Consider the following 22669-nt stretch of genomic DNA (forward strand, 5'->3'; position numbering starts at 1 on the left):
TTCAGCCCTAAATAGCGAAACGGCAAAAACTATAGCTAAAAGAAAAATGAGGCATCGAACCGTTTTCCAAGCCATAAACATAAGGAAAACAAATACTAAAGAAGGCCGAATGGCGGGGGAAAATTCCGCGGATGGGGTGCAGCATTTTCACGCTGCGTGCCGCGTCATGGAAAATGAAGCACAGGCATTTCCACTCCCCATCCCAAAAAAAGGGAGGAGTTATAAACTCTAGATATGGAAATGCGAAATAGGAGACGGCAATCAAGAAGGGAAGTTCATAAATGGCACATCAAGTAGGCAGGCATAAAATGCATTTACTTGGATCGCTAGTAGGGCCTTGGGACTTAAGCCAAGTTCAGAAAAGGCATTAGGCATTTTAATGCAGTTTTTAGTGATTTGTAAACAACTGGGAGGTCCGTGGTAAAAGTTCCTCATATCTGATGTTATTTTTGACGTTTCTGACATTAATGTTTTGTTATTCCGCGCTGTCGCTGTCATAAAAGGGCTTGTGCTGCTGGCTGCCCCGACTCGGATGGGGAATGTCAGACATATAGAATGCATATATACATATGCACATATGCGGACGACTCGACTCCCACACACATGTTTGCCTCAATAATTCCGTTAAAATAACAATGGGCGGCAACTCTTTTTTTTTGTAAGTCCATTCTATTAATATAGATCTCGATCCGAGGGATTCGTGGTATTAGGGCATTGAGTAATTGTGCAGCAGGTGTCAAGTGTCTTGCCTCATTCGTCAAGATGAACTCGAAGCGAAGAAAATTGTAATTTTTCAACGAAAATATTAAAATTCTCATAAGAAGTGCGGCTACGGATTCGTGTTAAACTCAACATTTGTGGTCTTATAAAGGGGAAAATTCCACACATCACGCCGCAGACCCCCGACTAAAGTTGATTAATGCCCGGCCCAGTTGGAAAAGCGACAACTTTGTCAAACACTCCATCAAACACGATTCAAATGCTTTGCTCTTGAGGTGTTTGTGTTATTTTTTACGTTTCTTATTTATTCGATGCACTTCGGTGGGGGAATGGGGTGGTATTTATGTCACTGCGCCAGTGATTCCACTGATCTATGCATTCTGGCTGCCAATAAATGTCTCCATAAATTTCGGAAGCAACATTTCAGGCATCAGAAGGAGACTCCCTAATACAGTCATAAATATTTTGTTGGCCAATTTAAAACAATGCACACACATCATTTCATGTGAATTTGATGGGATAACTCTTTGCTGTGGGGTAAGAATTTCCCGGGAAATGTTTAGGGAAATGTTTTCCCTACTGAATGGGTTTTCTAGAATTGGTAAATACTTGCCAAATGCATGTTACTATGCTACAAAAGATAAAAAAAAGACATAAAAAGCATTCGGCAAATGGGAATAACGAAAACTTGAAGGCTAATAGACGTGAGTAAAAATCTCCAATAAATTATACCACTAAAAGTAATAGCTATAGCCCGCATTTTGCTGCTTAGTGTAAACAAGAACGCTATTTTTTTATGGCAAGCGAACAAAATCAAGCGGGAAAAACTGAAAAAAACCAAACAACCACGATGATAACTTGACAATAATCAAGTCAAATTTTTCGTTTCCGTTTAATAAACAAGAGCGAGGGAGTGAGCGAAAGAGAGACAGAGAATGCGAGAGAGAGAGAACGAAAGAGCGAGCTGGAGCATCTACATATGTGTTTTTGTTGTTTCCTGCATGCAATTTATGCTGCAAGCTTCGCCTGTCGCAGTCGCACGCACACTTAAACAGCCTTCTATGAGGGATTTCCGGTGCGTGTCGCATTCGCTGCCATGTTACACACTGAGAGAAACTACTTATAATATGCAAAAATATTCGAAGCGAAGAAAAATTTAATCATAAATTAACTGTTATAAATATATTGGGATAAACAAAAAAATAAAATAATAATAAAAAAAAAATAATAAAATATTGGGAAAAATATGTTTAGTTTGAAAAAATAATAATAATAATAAAAAAATAATAAAATAATAATATTATATTAATTCTGAATTAATTGTAATTTAAACAACTATATTTTTTAGAATATAGCATCAAATTAACGATATTTGCATAGTACCATTAACCACTCGTTGTTAGTTTTGTACTTCTGGGAAATTTATAACAATTTGAGTATTATTTTGATAATTTTGCTCAGTAAGTTGGTTTTGCGTCGTCTGCGCCTGCGCGTTGTTGTTTTTTGCGCCAACTGCAAGTTGTACGTTACTTTCTGCACAGGCTGCCCTCTGTGCTGTTGTTATTGTTATTGTTGTCTGGCAACAGGGCATGTGCCTGTGTTTGTATTGCTTATTTTTGTTTTTGCATTTATGCTGCTGCGTTGCGGCACCTGTTGCCCTTCCACCGCCCCTCCGAACCCAACCGCCTGCCCCATCGACCCATCCGCGACTGTTGCTCAGCATTAACATCACGCACAGCCCTTTCAATTGAGTTTATAATTGCTGTTTGCTTATTTGCTATTTTTAAACGAGCCTGGGGAAAGGAGGCACTGTGTGGCACATTCAGAAATATGAGCATTATTTTGAAGCCTAGTCGACGAAGGGCACGCGCTATGCCCCAGCACATCTGCTTTTTTTTGGGGTAGCAGCTGCCATCGGGGTTTTCCCCCTAATATCCCGGTTTTTATGTCTGGCTTTCCATATTCCTGCCCGTTTTTTTTTGTGATATTAATTAGAAAATAGGGGAGCAGCAGCGAAGAAAAAAACGTCTGAAGTCTAGACTGTTTTAAGCGGAAACTCAATCTGTGCTCTATTTTTGAAGCCGTGTCGCTCATCTTTCTTTTCGTGCACGTGCCCCCCAGTCGAGTTTGGATTACCAAAAATAATGGTGAGGAAAAAAAGGGAGAAGGAAATTGCTTATTCTGAAAGGTCCTTCAATTACCATACACAAGTTTTCTCTTCACTTTTATAAATCGCTTCTTCTAAAAGATCCTTCAATTTACATGCAGCAGTAGGGAAACCCCTTTCTCCTATTTTAAATCACTCGTTGTTATGGAGTTCACTGCCTGAATTTTAAGTGCTGGTGGCACTTTGAAGAACCCGCTCTCGAGATTTTTTCAACTTTGCTGCCCCCGTTTCGTAATTGAGTTTCGTGGTCTATGGAGATAAACGGCTACTCACCGCAACAGAACGTCTCCATTTCGATATTTTCCACTTTTAGCAACATGTTGTTATTAATTCCAAAACCTCAGCACGACACGACACAAAACTTAGATCATTATCATGGAGTTTTTGGCTATAATATATCAACTCTTCACTGCAGTTTCTGGGATTGTTCTGGTTGTTATTTTGGTTTTGCTACTGCGCATGCGCAACGCTTGGAGCGTCAAGTTGCCACAGTCCTTCAACTTCGACTGGCAAGAGCTCGGCTTTCGACTTGGCTTTGGGCCTTCTACCGCTTTTGCTGACTGCCAAGAATATCAATTAGCTCTCTCTTTCTCTCGCTTCGATCTGAGATCCCTCGCTCTCTTTCCCACCCGTTGTAGGCCCAATGCATTGGGAGATTATAAAATAATAAAAGTCAACGCGCCGTCGTTGTCGTTGTTGTTTTTGTACGTGCCCGTGACGTTTAATCAACGCATTGTCCATTTTAAATAAGCCTTTGATGCCCCCTTGATCCCCTCCCCCAGAAAACAGAGCTATAAACGGAGTTATGGCATTTTAAGCGATCAACAGATCTCCAATTGTTTTTCGCCAACTCCCGTGGAGGGAAAGCCCTTTATGGAAGACCCACCACAACAGTTAGGAATCCAATGGCACACAACTTGTAAACATATAAAAATATTAAATTTTTATTTACTGCCATTTAAATGGCGGCAGCAGAAACTCCAGACAAGGACAGGCCATAACAGCAATAAAATAAGAAATCATAATAAAACTTAATGTGCCGAGAAATATATTTTCGTAAATGGCTAAGCAAAGATGGCAAGCTGAGATTGATTTGTGGCAGGTTAAGTGGGCATAAATCTAAAAGGGGAGATGGACACCTTAACTGCAAAGTACTTGTAGAGCAATAAAAAATAAATATTTAAAAACTTGGGAAAATTAATTATAGTGAAAAATGTTTTATCTTAGCATTTTGATCCTCTTTATTCCCAACTTATAAAAAATAGTTGCTCTTCGAACAGAAGAAAAAAGATAAACCTCCGAATGGAAACGTGAGCAAAATATTGTTAATATATTACTTATACTTGAATTTATTTTTGGTGGAGTAGGTATTATTATCCTACCAAAAATTATGTTAATTATGCCGACTCTGCTCAAATCCCAGCTTGGTATTTATGAATGCAACAGGTGTTGGACTCAGCCGCCAAGGAAGACACTTGAGTTCCTCGATAGGATTTTCGATTTTGAATTTTGGGCTGCCTGCCACTTTTTTTTCGGGCTATTTGATATGCGCGGCGAGCAAAGGAAAAACATACCCCCAAGATAGAGTCTACAAGTGAAGTGTATTGAACCCCCAATGGCAAAGGAAGATGGTGGATGTGGCAGCACACTCTGCGTAATCTGATGAGCAGATGTTCCGAGAATTGAAAACAGAAGCCAGACGTTTTGGGGCAGAACAAAGGGGTAAACAAGTGCATTTGTGCAGTGGAAAATGGAAAAAAAAAGCGCAGAATGCAATGCTTCTGTTCTTGCATTGCTGACCCCAAATCACCTGCTACATTCCGCAGCGACTGGAGCAATTAAAACAGTGTAAAATTGATAAATGGCACATTGCTGCCCACTTTTTGTTCCACTCTGCGGCAGCCAGTTTTATTGACTCCCCGAAGCGCTTTTGATTGGAAAAGCCGAAGAGGAAACATGGCCAGCGTAAACAGCCCAGCGCGGCTTTGATGTATTCACAGTTTGTGCTGCCAATTTCTCGGTATGGTCGAAGAGGGCCAAATTTGGCCAATCGTTTTGGTTGGCACGCGCCATATGCAAAGCAGTTGGCCACCCAACTCCCCTTTTTTCTCTCGCTTCCGTGCCAATAACACGTATGAAGCATACATACATATCTATAGGTTTAGGTAGATGTACATATGTGTACCGCGGAGTCGGAGTCCGCCCATCAATTATGCCGTGTTCCGTTCCAGCCAGTTGGATGGATGTGCCTTATTGGATGTGCAGTTCTTCAATTTATGCTCCTCATGCGGCCACACCCACCGCCCCCGCCAAGCGATTCGTTTGTTGACTCCACCATCCGCCAGCCAATATCGCCCATGTTGCCCATCCGCCCCGTTGCCAGCAACATAATAACAAAATGCATAATGGCCATTGTTATTGAAAGAGCGGAAATGCGTATAACTTATGCCAATCGAACGGGCAACTGCAGTGGGACACTCGCAAATATGGCAGAGGTATTCGGTTCGGTTTGTTTTTACTTTGCCATAAATTTAGGTGTTAGAAATGAATTGTTCGTGGGTGTTGTGGGTTAATTGTCGATTGAGGCGAATTGCCTAGTTTCCTGCATATGGCGAGAGATTCGAATGGATTGCAAGTGACCATAGCGATAAGTGTGTCGAATATGGTGGGTGATTATTTGTAGAATAAGGCGCTGTGGGCAACTGTTATTATAATTGATAATAATAACAATAAGGGAAAGAATCTATTGTTATTATAGTAAAAACTTTAATGGCACACTTCTAATAAATTGCGGCACTGCTAAAGCAGATCTACATGTTCTGAATTTCTATGTACGAAACACTCCTCAATATTTCATCTAGTACTTATTTCTCATCTCTTTTCAGACTCGAAAATCGTGCTGGATTTAACCGTCACACGAAGTGCCTTAAATCAACTTAAGTCATCAGATGTCATGAAAGCGAAACCTTGAAAACGCTTATGATGAATACACAATGATCGTGCAAAGGAGTCCTGAGCGACTCGTAAACCATAAACCTGTGACTTTTGCTGGACATACGAGTAAGCCAGGAGGCCTTTCCATCTGGCATGCAACTGCCCACTCATGGGGCATCCATCACACGGAGGACTGTCAATGTCAGGCCAGTCGCGAAATGTCAGTCAGCCAGGAAGGCGCGCGTTGCCAACAATGAGTTATATATACGCTCGATCGGCTATATGCTATCCCCTCATTACGCCACAAAATCGAAGGCAAACAGAAGCTCCACTGCCGGGGAAAAACAATGCCAAAACAAAGATTGGCGACGCTCTGCCGACAAAATACTATTACAATTATCACTTGCGTAAACATTGCAATGTTGTTAACGTGGTTTAAATGTGAGGGTGAACTGAGGGGGCTGGGGAGTGGACCCAGATCCATGGCGCCTGCCAGGCGAAAAATGAAAAAAAATTCCGAAGAGCTGGCAGTTGCGCTTAATATGCAAACGTGATGCAAAGCTTCGAGGTAAAGGTTGTTGGGCAGCCGCTGGAGGAGTCGGGGGAGCAAGGGGAAAACCCCCAGAAGGGAGGACTTTTGGGGCATGGAAATGGAGGAGCAGGCAAAGGGGAGTGAACGCCTGACAGCCGCCAAAGTGCAAAAATCCGAAAGCGAAACGAGGGCAGGGAATGCAATTTGCAAACACTTTGTCTTTGTCAATGCGGCGGCTGAACTTGTGGGGCATATTAAAATAACTAAGAGTATATTAGACTTCAGTAAATTTAATAACACAGCAACAAGCAGATATTTATAAATGAAGTTTCAAAGAAAATTAAAAAGAAATTTGAGCCATCAATATTTTAAAAGCCTTCACTACTAATATAAAAATATATTCAACTATCGACTGTTCTATTATCTGAAAACCTTGCTAAACGATTTCCATTTACATGGATTTCTTCTACTTATTGAGCCCAGATTAGCATAGGAATTCGCGATTGCCCCGTGGCATACTGAGCAGCTGGGAAATGCAAGTGTCAAGGAACGTCAACTCACCTCTTCGTCGATGGGAACTGCCGCGGAATTTGTTTGGCGAGAGGAGCGGCGGACGCGGCGCCATCATGCTGGGCACCTCATCCGGAGATCCCAGACCCATTGCTCCAGAGTTCTGCTGATGATGCTGCTGCTGGGCCCAGTTTCCCAGGGAATGGCGACGAGTTCCGCCACTTGGCAGGGTGTGATGTCGATGGGATTTGCTACTGAAGATTGGTCGCAAAGAAGGGGGTGGGGGGAGAAAAGAAAGGGCGCACGATTAGCATAGGCGGAAAAGGGGGCGGTTCGAAACTGTCAACAGCTGCAATCGCATCCTGTCATCACCTCACCCTCCCCATTAAATGCTCACCTTGTTGGCGATGTCAGCGGATTGAAGACCTCGTCGTGATCCCCAGCTACGGATGCACCTCCTCCTCCGGGGCACTGGGAGCTGTGGGTCTCGTTGCAGGAATTCAGGCGTTCCCGGAACTCCGAGTGCGAATTCGCAGATCGCTGGCGGTACATGTTCATCGTCTGCAGTTCAATCGCGTGCTGAAAAACGCAAAACGGAAGAGGGCGGCACATTAGAAGGGCCCACTCGACTCCACAGGAAGTGGCAGATCCAGCAGATAAATCAGAATCAGTATTCCGAAATCGGATCGCAATATGCTCCATTAAAACGCTACTCACTTGCGGATAGCCGGCGAGGGAATTGAAGCTGCCCCGCGGACTTCCTAATGCCATGGTGGCCGTGGTGTCCAGATTGGCGGATGTGATCAGTCGCATCTGTTCCGGATTGGTCATCACCAGCGGCCTGGGACTGCTGCCCTTCGAGTTGCGCCGCTTGAAGATCGAGAATCCACGGCTGGAGGACTGCGAGTCCGGGGTGCGCGGCGCCTTGGTGTCATTGCAAAAGTAATACGGGTTGTCTGGGGAGTTCAATTAGAATGCATGCGGAAGGGAGTTAGTTTTCTGATTTGAACTTCTCATCAACTCAAAGTTTAAGGATGTGCTTATAAAGTACATATAATAAATCACTTTTATAATACATATAAAAGCATCTTTAGCTTTTGCTCATACTTTCTAACTTAAAATTTTTCAATTTGTTAACAAATATTTTTACATAAAAAAACTTATAAAGTCTTTAAGAGACTCTCTTTCAATTTGTGCTAATTTCCCTGTGATTCCGTCTTTTACCTGAGAAGAAGGTGTTTGTGTTATCCACAGTGACAAACATCTTGAGATCCTGTATGCAGTGAGTTTTTCCTTAGTTGATATGCGATTCGCAGCGTCTTCCACAATTCAGAGCTCTGATTTGCGATGCATTTGCACTTTCACTGGCTGCGCATGCGCACGCGCCAAAAGTTGCCGTAAACGGAAATCACAACGGGGAGTGCCGCAAATGGCAACTTAACAAACTGTCAGTTGATAAACGGGGCAAATAAATTCAAATTCAAATTTAGGCGGCAAAGCAAGTTCGTGATGATGGTTCGACTTAATATTTCACTTCAGTTCACTTGAGTTCGCGCAGTGCGTGCGTCTGCATTGACATCCCGAAACGGAATAAATTCTAAAACTTCAACGAGAACAAAACACTCCGCGCCGTCTGCATTTTCCTCTGCCACCGCCGATGCCGATGCCTCTGTCGACGTCTCTGGCGACGCAGAGAATCCCTCCTCGTGTTTTGGTTTTTATTTACCATACGCGCACTTCTTCATCCATACCCATTCTCAGCGTGCACTGAGAAAAATACATACCAAACATGCAAACTTTTCATTATGATATTTGGCCACTTTTATGAATTTTCTAACCCAAACTGGAAGGTATAATTTTCTTAATAAGTTCAGATTCAAAAATTACTTGAAATAAGTACTACTACATAAATGAAATAATAAGTACTTGATTCCTTTAAGTCTGTTTCTAGCTTCACTAATAAACGAATATCTCGTTTTTAGATTTTAGAGATATGTTGATTATCTCTCATTTTCTCACAGTGCAGCGACATCGGCAGCAGCATAAAAACATTGCATCTCTCCCTCGCACTCTCACCCCATCTCGCTCCCGCTCGCGCACGCACACACGCATACGGGATCAGTGTTTAAATATGGTTGCCATATTGCCATCACCCACTCCGGTACTCCCCCATCCCTAGAAACCGATCGGCGATCAGGAAAACTCACTTTTCCTCGACTGCAACGACTTTGTTGTTGTACCTGCGCATGTTTTTCTTTTGCGTGCGCTTTTCGCATGATCAAATTATCATCGCCAGCGAGCTCCGAGTCCATGATATCCATGATATCCATGATTCCCTGTCCCCTGTCCCCTTACCATTTTCCATCCGTGAGCGTACGTTTTGTCTTGGTCTCGTCGTGCATATTTGATGAGTTCCGATAGCAGAAATAGAAGACCCATCTAGCATATAAGCCACATAGCATATACCATCATCATATATAGCATCGGAGGTGAGCCCCCGTTTTAGTATTCCCCATGTTCCATCAGTGTCAAAGTTTGAGTTTGTGCGCCGAGTGTTGTCTGTGGTTGGATTGGTCTTCAATCCGATGATTGTCAGGAAACATTTATGAGACGGTTTTCGGGAGGGACCCAGAGAACTCACCTTCGCCGAGCGGTGGGAGAATTAATCTTACAAAATATCATGGGAAAAAATACAAAAACTAATTATACAAAGAGTTTTAGGTTGTTTGATGATACAGATGCCAGAGATTCATAAAAAATATGATGATTACTTAAAAAATATATATTAATATCTTATATATTGGAGGTTTTTTTCAATTGTCCTGAATATTCGCAATATTTGCCTTTCGACTCAGAGGCAAATATGAAAATTGTCATCAATGTTGGGCCGAAAATAGAAGGCCATAATAGATGCTATGGCCAGGCGACATATTCCAGCCACATTGGGGGAAACTCGAGAGCATCAAAGGCGCATCGGAAAAGGCACATTAAAAATTGCAGCCAGGGGAGAGCAACAATTGTGCTAAGGGAACACATTTTCACATTTTTCCCCAGTGCAGCTCGGAAAAACTGAAACTGAAGGAACAACTGAAGTGGCAAAATGCTAGAGACTCCATGTGCTCTGTCCGTGGAATTCCTAAGTGGACTGGGTCTAGAATCGGGCCTGCCATCGATACTGGGCCAACAACCAAATAACCCCTACCACACAGATGCCCGGCATATTGGGACCTATGGAAAAATCGTAAAACTCCGTACCCGAGCAGAAATTGCACATTTCGTAGTCCATAAAGGCGAGAGTCTGCCAGCGAGGGTTGATCTTTGAGTGGCTCTCTGCGGAGCAAGTGACTCTGCCACGTTACACTGACAGAAATAACTTCGAGTTTGAGTTTTAAATATGCTAATTGTTATTACTGCTGAAAAGTTAATATATAAACACTACTATTTATTTTTTAGAACAAATGATATGAGTTTCAAATATTTCTCCCAGTGCAAACGTATTTGTTTGGCTGCTGCTGAATGCAAATGATCTTGAACCGCTCGGGTACTTGCACTTGCAGCCGAGTACTTGGGCAAATGCATTTGCTGCACATAAATGTCAAATGCTTGTCTTCGCCAGCACGCTCCACGTGTTCCGCGGACGAGGAGCGGCTGCCAGGGGATCTGGACTCAACTGGCGAGTCGTAAATCTGTAGACGCTCTACTGCAACCTTGTCTAGTTAGTCACAGAGTGGAGCATCCCAGCCCGGCTTTGTGCTGGGTTTCCATTGCCATTGCCAAGGGGATTGGGCGCCATTCGCTGCACTTTCGCTGATTGTTCATCGGTGTTGACGGGTTAATCACTACTACGCACCGCCTAGAGTTCAATATGTATATCCCCTGTGTTTGTTGTTCTCTGGGGTCAGTTATGGAAAAGTTCAAGAGGGTTTGAATACCTACAAAGAACTACAATATATTTACATCCATTTTGGTTTTACTAACAATGGTTTGACTTACTAAAGATATTCCTCAACCCTTTTGGTTCTCACTTAAAAATAGCCAGTTTATGCACTAATTTAAACCCCTGTAAGTTTTCTCTTCGATCAAACAGAACATGGAACAGGTAATTGCAGGGCAATAAAACCGATTTGAAAGACAGCCCTGTATGGCCTAAACAACTACTATTGGCCATCGATTGGAAATCCGAGCAGGAAGACCTTTTGGCCAAACAGGAAGAATGAAGCAGAAGGTGGAAAATCCATTGGGTGGGGGAAATGCGTAATTGTGAATTTTAGATTTGTCATATTGTGCGGCCCGTAAATTGTCTTGCCATCGATTGGCCAGACAAGACCTTCCTCACTGGCACTCCCCGTTTAATGCAGATATATAATTACAATCGAGTGAGGAAGGGCCAAAACAGGGTGTCCATTTGTTAGCCACTTGCAGGAACATTGCGTGCATTGCTTTTATTTATTTTGTTGAATTTATTTCGCTCCTATAGAGCCTGCTCTTCTATTTACTCAGACATTTTCATTCGAATTCCGTGTAGTCATACCATCTACGCCCCCTCATGGTACACAATTTTTGAATCATTTATGTGCACTACGAGTTTTCCTTCACGTTCAATTGAATCTTTTTGTTTATTATTTTCCAGTTTTTATGATTTAACCCCAAAGGGGGCAGCCGAAGGCAGGGAAAACCAAAACGCACCGATTTCAGGGGGGGAAATTATGGAAATGCAGGGAGAGGAAAACGTCTGCCCGGAAGTTTGGCAACATGGCGCGACAGGGAAATCGGCGGGTGGAGGGGGGTGCATAATTATTATTGTTATTATAATGTTATAAAGAAAATATTCATATTTGTTCTTTGGCAGGTGCTCACGATCGTTTCCTTTGGAATGCTTGATTTTGAAATTATGGAAATCATATTTTCCTTCAAATTTTACCATTAATCTGGAACATTTTTAGAACCATACCATCTGTTAAGATTTGTTTGTGCAAACAAAAAGTAACTTTTCACATTAGTTTCATTAAATTTAGGTTCCGTGAGCAAATTGTTTAAACATCTTTCAGTGGTTTAGCAAATGGGTTTTGCGCCAAATGTTTGGCAAAAGTATTTCTGCAAAGTTTTGAAGATTTAATTTTATAGCTTTGCGCATTTTGAAGCAGGTGTTCGTATAACCGGAAATGAAATGTAGTTTCAATTTTTGTTGAAGAAAAAAATCTTTAAAAAAAAAATGGTTCATTAAGATTTGTTTGCGCAAAGCGAATGTTTAAATAAATTTAAGTTCATTTCATTATCTGAAGTTTTAAATAATTCCATTTCAATCTGATTTGTTTCTAACTCAACATTTTTTTCGGCAGTTTTCCGTTGTTTGATTTATTTTTGTAGGATCATAAAATGAGCTCAGCATCAAGTTGCCCGTTTTAAAAACCAATTAAATGCATATCCGAAAGTGTTGTTTTTTTAGTTTCTTTCCCCAACCCAAACCCGTGTCAGAAAACTACCAAAAAATAACAACAAAAGTCCATAAAATAGTTGTGAAGAGTTCCGCCCACGGATTCAGTTTGAAGGCAGCGGAAGTAAAGTGGCCTGAAAATTGAGAAGCCGCCCTCTCGAGGGACAAACAACTTGCGAAATGAAGGATGCGCCCAAGGATTAGTAATTAAAAATTCAAAAACAAAATTCGATAGCTTGTTTTTTTCGACCATCACAGGCACGTGCACTCCATGCTAATGGGCACTCGAGAAAAATCCACAACGGAAATGCCAAAGACAAAGGGACATTACCAAAACACAGGCCCTCGAGGGTCGAACAAAGGGATGTGATCAGGAAGTGAAAGCAGGGAGAAAGCTGATCTTGGGCAAGGAACAATCTCTTTCTACCTGAGGAGGGAGTGGGAGTGCTGGCGGAGGTGTCGACGATGCAATCGGAAATCAAATAAACACTTTTATGATCTTGGTTTTATGGGCTGTGTGTGTCTTGTATTTGTCGCCCGTTGCGGTTGACATGATCGAAATGCTGGCGAGGGCGGCGGACTTTTAACCCATTGTTGCCAAATACCGAGTGCTATTTATAGGACAGGCAGCGCAAAGGTGTTTGGAAATGCATAAAATGCGCTCCTCCTTCATAAATCCCCGAGCAACAACAACGGCGGCCACATCTGTTCAACAGATTTCAATTCGATGGCAAAGTCGGGACCCGTCGTCAGTCCTCGAACATCTCGGGCTTTTTACAACGGCAAATGTTTAATTATTTTCTTAATGGAAACTCGCACCGAGCACATGACAACGTGGTCTTCCGTGAAAAACAAAAAACCCAGGCAAAAAAAACGGAAAGCGGAGTCTACACTGATATAAACTGACTTCAAACTAGATAATAATGATCAACATAAGATATATGACAAGTATAGAAACCAAAATTCGAACGATAGGTAGATCTACTGAAAGAACTAATAAAATAAATCTTATAAGAATTATCATATCGATTCCATATATATCAAAATTTTACTTAAACCTTATTTTAGAACAATTATTTCCAAAAGCAGTCTTGTTATTATATCTAAAGTTAGTTTTCTATATTTTTAATAAGGTACTGATTTTTTCTCAGTGCAATACCCCCGTGCCAAGTCTCTGTACCATTTGCATCCCCTGTTCCCCGTGGGGCGCGTGTCGTTTTAGTTTTTTACCTACTTCTCCTTGCAGAAGGAAGCCATTTATTCGGGGCAACTTTCTGCGCAGTTGCTCCGAGGCGTCCAAGTCGGGGTGAACGAATCTCTCGGAGATTACACAACTTGATGGGGTCCATTGTGGCTGTAGTGGGCCCAACCACAGGTTGATGTTAAATGTCAATTGGGATACCCCAGAGGATCAGTGGCGCATTAATTACGCCATCGCATTGCGCTCTCCTCTTCCCGATCCCCTCGATGCACTTCTTCACATTCCACCATAGTGCCTCCGATGACGTTTATAATGATGTTGTTGATCTCGTAACGCTTTGGACTTAGGATCGTTTCTTTCCACATTTTTTTGGGCAGCAGCCCCGAACAAAGTCAAAATTTGATTTATCTAGCAGTGACTGCACTTGTAATAGGAGATCTTCATGGGGAGTACGACACGCACTTGGTAGAGTTTTTTTGTGGCAACTCGAATAGAGTTTACTGTAGTCCCATTCACGCTTGCTATGTCAAAATAGTAATTATAGGCATGTTAAAAAAAAACTACATTTTCTATGGATTTTTTCGCTTAAACCTATTCTTGAGTGCAGAACTTCCTCAAAGTTGTCGACATAAATTCATGTTACATAGTTGGGAAAAAGGGATATACTACTGCGAACGTAGGCCCACGCATTTTGCACAAAGTCTCGACATGCATCTTTGGATTTCCCTCACGAAATTTGATCAACATTCCGAACTGTCTGCTCTGGCTTTCTGGAAAACTCTTCCCTAGGCAAACTCACTGCACCCATTCTCATTTTCCATTTCCTATTTTCCAACTCCCACTCGAATGGGCTCCTCTGCACTCAACGCTCCTGTTCTGTCGGCTTGATTATGAGGTGTGTAATTAAAATTTTTACGCTCTTGTCTCTGGCCATGTAATTCAATTATGAAGAATCATTTGTAGCAGATGAATGTCTGGCGACATCTAATGTCTTTTGCGCTATTTTTGGAGCGGATTGTCTGGATGCACTTTCTGGATGTGACTGACGAGGATTCCAGCTCGCACAGGATTCGCGAAAGGAATTGAGCCATAAAACAATCAACGAGGGCCCAGCAAACTGCGGATACCCACAAATTAAGCACATGACATGGGAATTTGCGTAAACAACAATGCATATAGTATAGTATAGTATTGAACGATGTGACGTTGTCGCTGGCAATGAGAGACACCATGGAGCGTCCCATTCTCGTGGTCTGTGGTCCACTTTTCCCGATGTCTGGCTGGCGCACTTAATAGATTTCTTTATCTTCGAGCGCCGCAAGTTGCCAGCCAAGGAATGTTGGCAAAACAAAAGGCAATTCGCCGGACAAGTGAAATTTAATTTGCGTAAATATTTACGCAATATATAATTGGTATTTTAGGTGCGCCTGCTTTGCAACAGAACATGGCATGGATCATCAATTGAGTATTGAATGGAGTGACTCAGTATTATTGCAAAATTCGCCAAGTAAGTCATTTGCGTGTGGGGATGTTCAATTATTTGCGTCAAGGATGGTGACGTATGTGAACCAAATGGGAATGAGGTTGTTAGTCTGTGAAAAATGATCAGTTGATGAGTACACAGAATGAAAATAGCTCAAAATCATATTTTAAACATACTAGAGGCCATTTTAATGTGTGATTTTTTAAGTAATTTATTTTTTAATGTTCAGCTAGCCATCACAGTATTTTTTGTTTTAATAGTTGTCTATATATTTCAAATCCTGTCAATGTACCAAGATATTTAAGGCACTGATAGTAGTTCTTTCCAAACCATCAATACAGTGAATGAACTGAGTGTTTTTCAGTTACCCCAAGCCATTCATTCTATGTGAAATGAATAGAATTTGAATGAATGGTCATAAAATATCGGCCCAGAGAGTCTGTAAACAGCCAGCCAACTCCATTCTCAATGAGTGCAATTAAAAAGCGCAAATATGCTGAATGAATGGACGAATTTGAATGCAGATTTAATGAATGATTTACATAGACAGCGGCGACAAAAACTATTTATAAGAATGCCTTATGGATGCGGGCATCGGACCACGACGGCCAAAGGGAGGACCCTCTATATAAGTACGTATCTCTGTCTCTCGTATTTTGAATCTCGGGTAGTTTGTGTTTTTGTACTTTAATTGCGCCATTTCCCATATCAGCTGCCCGATTATTTGTATTTGTTCTAGCCAGCGGACATAAATAAAAATCACAAACAAATGCCACAAGGAGGCAAACCAAAAATCTGACTAATTAGATTCGTTATTTATTTCCAACTTCATTATATGACTGCTCGGCGCACAAATTGACGGATGACCTGCGCGAGACACCCTCGATCTGGATATCCAGCATGGGATAGTACTAGTACGGATTCCCTGGGAATATATCGCACTTTTGCCGATTTTAGGTGGGCCTCCACCAAGTCGAGATGTAACCCCAGAACACGATCTTGGCCCCGCCCGGCTCTTTGTTTGGGTTTGGCCGCTCCGCTTGGGGACAACCTTAAGTGGATTGTTCCAGTTCGCTGGCCCCCGTACTAATCGCTCGCGTTTGTAAGATAAATGCGTTGGCGTTCTGGGAAATTGCCAATGGCCGTCTGTGTGTGTTGCATGCACCCCGAAATGCATCTCATTCAGTTCACTTTCACAGTAGTTTCGTGGGCCGATCGCGATCATTAGGAATTCCACGGAGGAGGCGCGGCAACTCCTCCGACTAAACCGACTAGCCCGACTTGATTTGGTGTCAAGTGAGTTCGGGGCGTGAGCGAGTTTGTCATGTTTATGTCGTGTTCTGGACATGCCATGCTATAAGGAGGGTTCCTTACACTCCGTACAAAGAGGTATTAGTACACTCAGTACTTCTTTTTTTGTACGGTGGACATCTCTATTGTACACTATGTGTGTTTTCATGGTTAATTTCTATGGGTTCTTATAGATGTGTTCTGTTTAATGTAATTTCTATGTCATATAGAACATTACTTCTATTGCTTAAAAAAATATTATTTAATTATTATATATTAATATGAGCTTTTAATCTTCTGTTGCTATTTTCCCAGTAAATCTTAGATGGTAGAGTTACCACAATTCCCAGAACATAAATTTCCCTTGACACTTTTTATGGGCTTTCATTTATTCCAGTACTCACCCACAGACATTACGATTCCTTCCGTTTAATAATTGCTGGAAAAGTCTTCGGTTTATAGAGAGGTGTCTCTGTTTCTTTCTTTTTGCCCCCCAAACCTCTTCGATTTTGGTGGAGCTCTTCACCTGCTGGGCTTTGCACTTGTTATAGCCAGTTAAGGTGCTTCCGGCGGATACGTCAAAGTTTTGGACACATTTGTAGGATGGAGAGCTGCGGACCATAGAAAATAGATATAGGGAAGCACAACAATTAATATTAAACAAGTTTTTATTAATTAAATATGCGCATGGCAAAGCACGAATAAATATGGGTGCGTAGCGAGGAATTAAAACTAAAGTACGCCGTGGAAAAGCCAAAGAGCTGCCTAACGGTTTGATAGGGGGAAACTCAATGGCATACACGCAACGGAAGCGCAGACTTTTCCGATTTTCCCCCCCAAAATCACACCCGGAAATGCACCACCACCCCAAAACGATTTTAATAATTATTTTTAGAGATGCACTCGCAGAGTTTTGGTCTTTGTTTTGCCCATTCGAGGACGGTCGGTTTACAACTTCCTTTTTAGCCCAGTTTAAAGTGTGACACGCCGCGCTGACCACAAACCGCAATTAGTCCATTAAATTATTAAGTACAAGGGCCATAAAATATCCACAGAAGAACGCACACACATGCCCAATGGCAATTTGTACTTGGCTCCCAAGTTGGGAGTCGAGTTCGTTTCGTGGCTCGTTTCGAAATGCCACAGATACTTTTATTGGCATACTTCTGATTTATAAGTCAATTCACATTCGCGCTGCATATTGATTTCAATTCTGATTTGGTGCGAGCAACTCTACCCCAACCCCAGAAAGTCCCCATCCCCATTTAATGAACTTCGCAATCGTTGGCATCAATACATCAACGCCCCGCCATTCCAAACGTCTCGAGTTGGGGCCTCTTCTACACATTCGATTCGAATTTGTGTCTAAACCTTGATAAGAAAAGTTTTTACTAAAGAATGTGTTGTGGTTTCTCTTGATTTTTCGGCAGGAAAATCGTATTAGTTTGCCAGATGCAGTTCGCAGTCTATAAATTATGAATATAGTGTGTAAGCATTTTTTTTTCTTACAGGGTTTTTCAAAATATTATATAATTTTTATCAAAATCAAGACCACAAATCAAGAAAACTTTAGGCAAGAAGTGTGCCAGAACAAAATTGTTTACAACAATGTAACCCAATTGGAATTGGAATTCCTAGAAATGTTTCATCGAACCGAGAAATACTTCCCAAAGTTTTCGCTTCTCTTCACGAATCGTTTATTCAGAAATATCTAAATATAGTGAAAAGAACGGAATATAATTTGTGCAAAGAATGACATTGAAAATTGAAGGGAGTATAATATATATATAATATAATATAATATGCTTTTTACAAGCCATTAAAGGTGGAATTATTAGGTAAATAAGTCATTAAAAGAGCTCGTAAAAGGCCAAGTTGTTCTCTCTATTTTGCCGAGAACTGAGAAAAGCAATTAAAGCATATATAGTCGGGAACAAAATCGAAATCGGAGAGGATGGCATTGGAATTGGGATTGGGTCTCCGACTGGGGCAGCTGCTGTGCTGCCTTCGTTTAAGACGATTATTTCATTTAAGATGGTGACATTCATTTGCATATCAATGTGAGTGTGCCGCCCCCCTTGCGAGTCCCCTCCCCTCGCCGTGTACAACATGTGTGTGTGTGTTTTCGGCTTGATTGCTACGATTTTCATTACGTTTTACCGGATATTCCAATTTAGGTAAATGCGACGTAGCCAGCGCAGCAGCCACATCCAGCAACTACGGCAGCCACATCGCCATCAGTCCGAGCATGAAGCGGGATTAATGTGCCCGTGGCGACATCCATCAGCAGGCGTTCCAAAAAAACCATCAAAAAAAAAAAAGGAAAATAAAAATAAAAACAAAAAGAGCCCAAGATCAAGTGGAGCACGGCCAGCCACGGAGACGATTGTCCCGGTGGATTGAGCTGCCAGGAATACCCATTAAATTCAGCCCCTTTTATCCAAAGACATTGGCACCTGTCTGCGGATTCACGTGAAATTTCTATTGTTTCTAGCTCGAGTGGCTAATTAATTTCACTTGATTTGAAATAAACAAATTCAAATGCTGCAAGATACTTTTAATAGGAAATTGAAACTTAAAATACTAGCATTTAGTCGATTCAAAGAATGTTTCTTGTGCCTTTTTATATATACATATACAATATTGATACTATTTGGAATATTGTTTCAATATGTTTCCACATGCCATATAAAATTGATTAATATAATTGTAATACCTTTTGTTTTGGATGAATGCTTCCCCCAGTAACCGAAACTCTTTACTTCACTTTTTGATAGCTTATCAGCTTTATTTTTGTTCAATCCATCACGTATGTTTCGCATCGAAAACTGCATTTACACACGGAGAAAAAACGCGGCGATTCAGAAGATTGACGGCTGACGAGCAACAATTTACAAGATCGTTTTGCGACGAGTCGGTCAAGAGTTTTGCAATCGAGCGCCACACGATACGGAATACAATCGAATAAATCAATTGAAGTGTTCGCAGCGCGCTTTTCGCTTTTTGAATTTGTCAAACGGCCAATAAAACGAGCGACACAAAAAAATTGAGCTATTCAAAATTGAAATCGTTGGCCGCTGAGCGGCGAACCGATGCCAATAAAATTTATAATAAATATGCCCAGCCAAAAGAAATACGTCAGTCTCAAAGAGAAGACAATTTATTTGCGCAACAACAATAAGATCGTTTGTAAACAATTAAAATAATTTGCTGGATAGCGTAAGGCAATGAATTTAAATGAACAAAGAGAGGGAGAAAGCTCTTGAAGAGCAGTGAAAATAGCAAAGAGCGCGTTAAGAGAGACATGAAATAGATAAGAGATGCCAATAGTTTATTTTTAAAAGAGAGTACATTCTTCAAGTGAATTTTTCTCAATGCATATGTGTATGCTTAAATTTAATAAAACTGGAGCAAATTGAAAGACAGACAGAGCAGCTGTGAAAAAATGTAGCACAGCAAACAGCTGACAGGGAAAGAGCGAGAAAGTAGACGAAAGAGAGAGAGAGAGAGAGAGGGAATGTTGGAAAAACACTCATACGCAACGTTGTACCGCAAAACATTTCCATTCCTCCCACACAAACATTGCATTTCTGACCAGAAAACATGTTTGAATTCAAACAACTCATTTTGCTCAAATTAAAATTAATCAGCTCTGTATACCTAAAAGAAATACCCATGGAATCCAGAATAGCAAGTTGTCATTTAATAAGCTGTCTTAAATTAAATTGAAAATTACTCATTTAAAGCTATATTTTAAATAATAAATATGATTGGTAAATCGAAATATATAGTTTTTATAATAAAGCTGGCTGATTATTATTAGTAAAAGACTTCAGTGCTCACTTTCCCTTCCTTTAAAATTCTAAAACGTGCTGTATTTCTGCAAAATTCCCAGGAATTTTGTGTGTCGTCTCTGACATTTTGATGGATTCCCCCTGACATTTCTCATGTTCGCAATGTTAAATGCGCTTTTGGTGCCCCTCATCAGTTTTTAGCATTTGTGTCGTCGGTGTTTTTTTCATTTTATTCGGTTTTCCGCTTATCGCGATCAGTCGAGCGTTTGAATTTGTGCCAAAAAATATGCGATATGTGGGTGCACCGCAGCAAAGCACACTAACCCACCAACTGAAACCAGGAGCACCACCGAAACCACTGAAACCATCGCAACCACCGACTCAGTGGCGCTGGCACGCACGTTTTACGAGCTACGCTGTTTGGCCACTTACAGTACATAAATACAAATTTGTTGACAAGCGCATAAAGACCTCGATGGCATCGTTAAATGAATGCATTTTCCTAGGCCCAACTGCGACATGATGAATATGGCCAACAATTAAAATTTAGTTCAATTGTTTTCATTTGTCAGCAGTCTGTCGTCGGCACATCTCTTGCAACCTGTTGCATTAGCATTTGAAAAACCATTTTCGATATTATCTACGCATAAACCCATTTGAAACATCTGGGCTGGGCTTTTCATGTGCGCTTTTCAGGTGGTGTTGAATAGTCGAATTAATGGCATTCGCTGTGGCGAGGAATTCAAACAGATGGCATTTTAAACGAGCAGTGCAAATGAACGGGCCACTGATAAGCGGCCAAGGAATTTGGCACAGAGAAAGTCTGCTGCTCAATTGGGAGAAATGTTTAAATTAATGGCAGAATTGACAGGGGAAAATTGATTGGCTTAGTGACAATATTAGAACAGCTCTAGTCAGGCTAATCCTATGATATTTACATGGCATTTAAAATAATTTATAAAGCAACACTTCATATCGTTGATATCAGGGAAAATGCGAATTGTATTTAATACTATTTAATAATTTTTTTATATTTTTTTTTTGGTAATAACTAACACATTGTACAAAAATATAAAAAAAGCACACTTTCAAGTACCAGACAACGTCTTTAATTTCGAGTCACATAAATCGTAAAATCTCAATTGATTTTGCATAAATTCCTGACGAAAATAGCCCAAATTTATTCACGTTCTGTACAGTATTCACACCGATTTGACGGATTACCTTATAACGGATTGCTCTCCACAACGAGGCAACTTTAATCCCGAACGTGTCGTGTGCCAAGCGATATAATAACTTATGCGATCGGTAACGAAACACAAAATGACCAAGAAATAAAACCAGTGAAATGCAATCAAAAAATCTATGCATCAACAATTACTGGTCAGCACAAAAACAACAACATTTGCTTCGGTACGAGTGTGTGTGTGTGTGTTGCATGTGTGTGGGGCAGTGTGTGGAATATTAATTAAAGTTGCGAGCTTTGATTTCTTACCAACGACTGAGATTCCGACGGACAAGTGTTTTGCGTTGTAAAAACAAGCGAAACACCAGCAGCCTCGAGAAGAATAAGCAGGCACTGGGAGAAAATGCGTGTATTGTTGATCAATAGATTAGTTTTTTCATGAATTTTATCTTAGCTTAAAAATTTGTTGTTGTAAACATAATTTCCCTACTTTTTCATACCAAAATAGTTTCCTAAGGTTATTTATTTTAATAATAATAAGAGAGTGAAACATAATACCTCCAAATGAGATTATCGTGATATAATAATAATAATTTCCCCAATAGATATGAAAACTGGTATACTAAGTCGAGATGTCTTGATGGTATCCCCTTTTTTTCCTCGCTGCATTTCACACAAGCGCTGAAATTCAAATTCGAATTAAACGCATTCCGGAGAAGAGCAGGCATGCAAAACGCGTAGCCCGCAGATCAGCAGGGAGATTAAAAAAAGGGAGGGGGGAGTGTGGGGGATCTCGCAGATTGCATAAATGACGACCATTTGCAACAGCATTTAGCATGTAGCATTATGAGGCCCTCTTTGCATTTAAGACACGCATCTTGCATATTTCGCCTTGATGTTGATCGACAGTTTGACATTTTATGTCGTCGCCGCCTGTTGAAAGGACGGACTTGTTTTCAGTTTTCAGTGGATTTTTGCAATGCCATAAATGGGCTTTTATTTTTACAAAAAACTGAGGAAAACAAATCCCATTAGAACTCACCCAATCCGACCGCTAGGTGGCGCGCTAATCTTGTTGCTCCAATCTCGATTGTTTTCCCTTTTCCAGAGCAACAGAAACACAAATAGCAATGGAAACACAAACACACAATGGTAAACAAATGCGGAATTCCAGTCACGAGCACTTTTCTCGACTTTTTTTTTCGTTCAGTTTTTCCGCTGCACTCGCACAGTATAAATACACACACGTATATTGGCTTGTATATTCGGGGAGACTATGGCCAACCGATCCGATCCGATCCACGCCAAAGCCAAAACGAAAATTAAATAGCCGCTGCTCGTTGGCTGCCTGCGTTTCTGTTTTTGCTCTGCCCAGCGGAGCAATAAAAATAAAAGCAGAGCAATCGGAAACAACAACA

General features: G+C 41.1%; 1 protein-coding gene across 5 annotated transcripts in view; it reads right to left on the reverse strand.

Moving 5' to 3' along the window:
* Positions 1-22548, reverse strand: part of LOC6606379 — a 30502-nt gene extending 7954 nt beyond the window's left edge. The window contains exons 1-5 of one of the 5 annotated variants that reach the window (XM_032721255.1): positions 22294-22548; positions 16676-16882; positions 7581-7819; positions 7261-7442; positions 6915-7117 (exon numbers count right to left, since the gene is read on the reverse strand). In XM_032721255.1, the coding sequence (XP_032577146.1) occupies positions 6915-7117; positions 7261-7442; positions 7581-7819; positions 16676-16685 (634 nt within the window). In that variant the 5' untranslated portion in view covers positions 16686-16882; positions 22294-22548. Of the gene's footprint in view, positions 1-3160; positions 3373-6914; positions 7118-7260; positions 7443-7580; positions 7820-8087; positions 8464-16675; positions 16883-18987; positions 19164-22293 lie in introns of those variants that run through there. The other 4 variants (XM_032721256.1, XM_032721254.1, XM_002031148.2 and 1 more) reach the window with 4 other exon arrangements.
* Between the last annotated feature and the right edge of the window lie 121 nt (positions 22549-22669).

The sequence above is a fragment of the Drosophila sechellia genome, chromosome 3R (genome assembly GCF_004382195.2).
Source record: "Drosophila sechellia strain sech25 chromosome 3R, ASM438219v1, whole genome shotgun sequence".
NCBI lineage: Eukaryota > Metazoa > Arthropoda > Insecta > Diptera > Drosophilidae > Drosophila > Drosophila sechellia.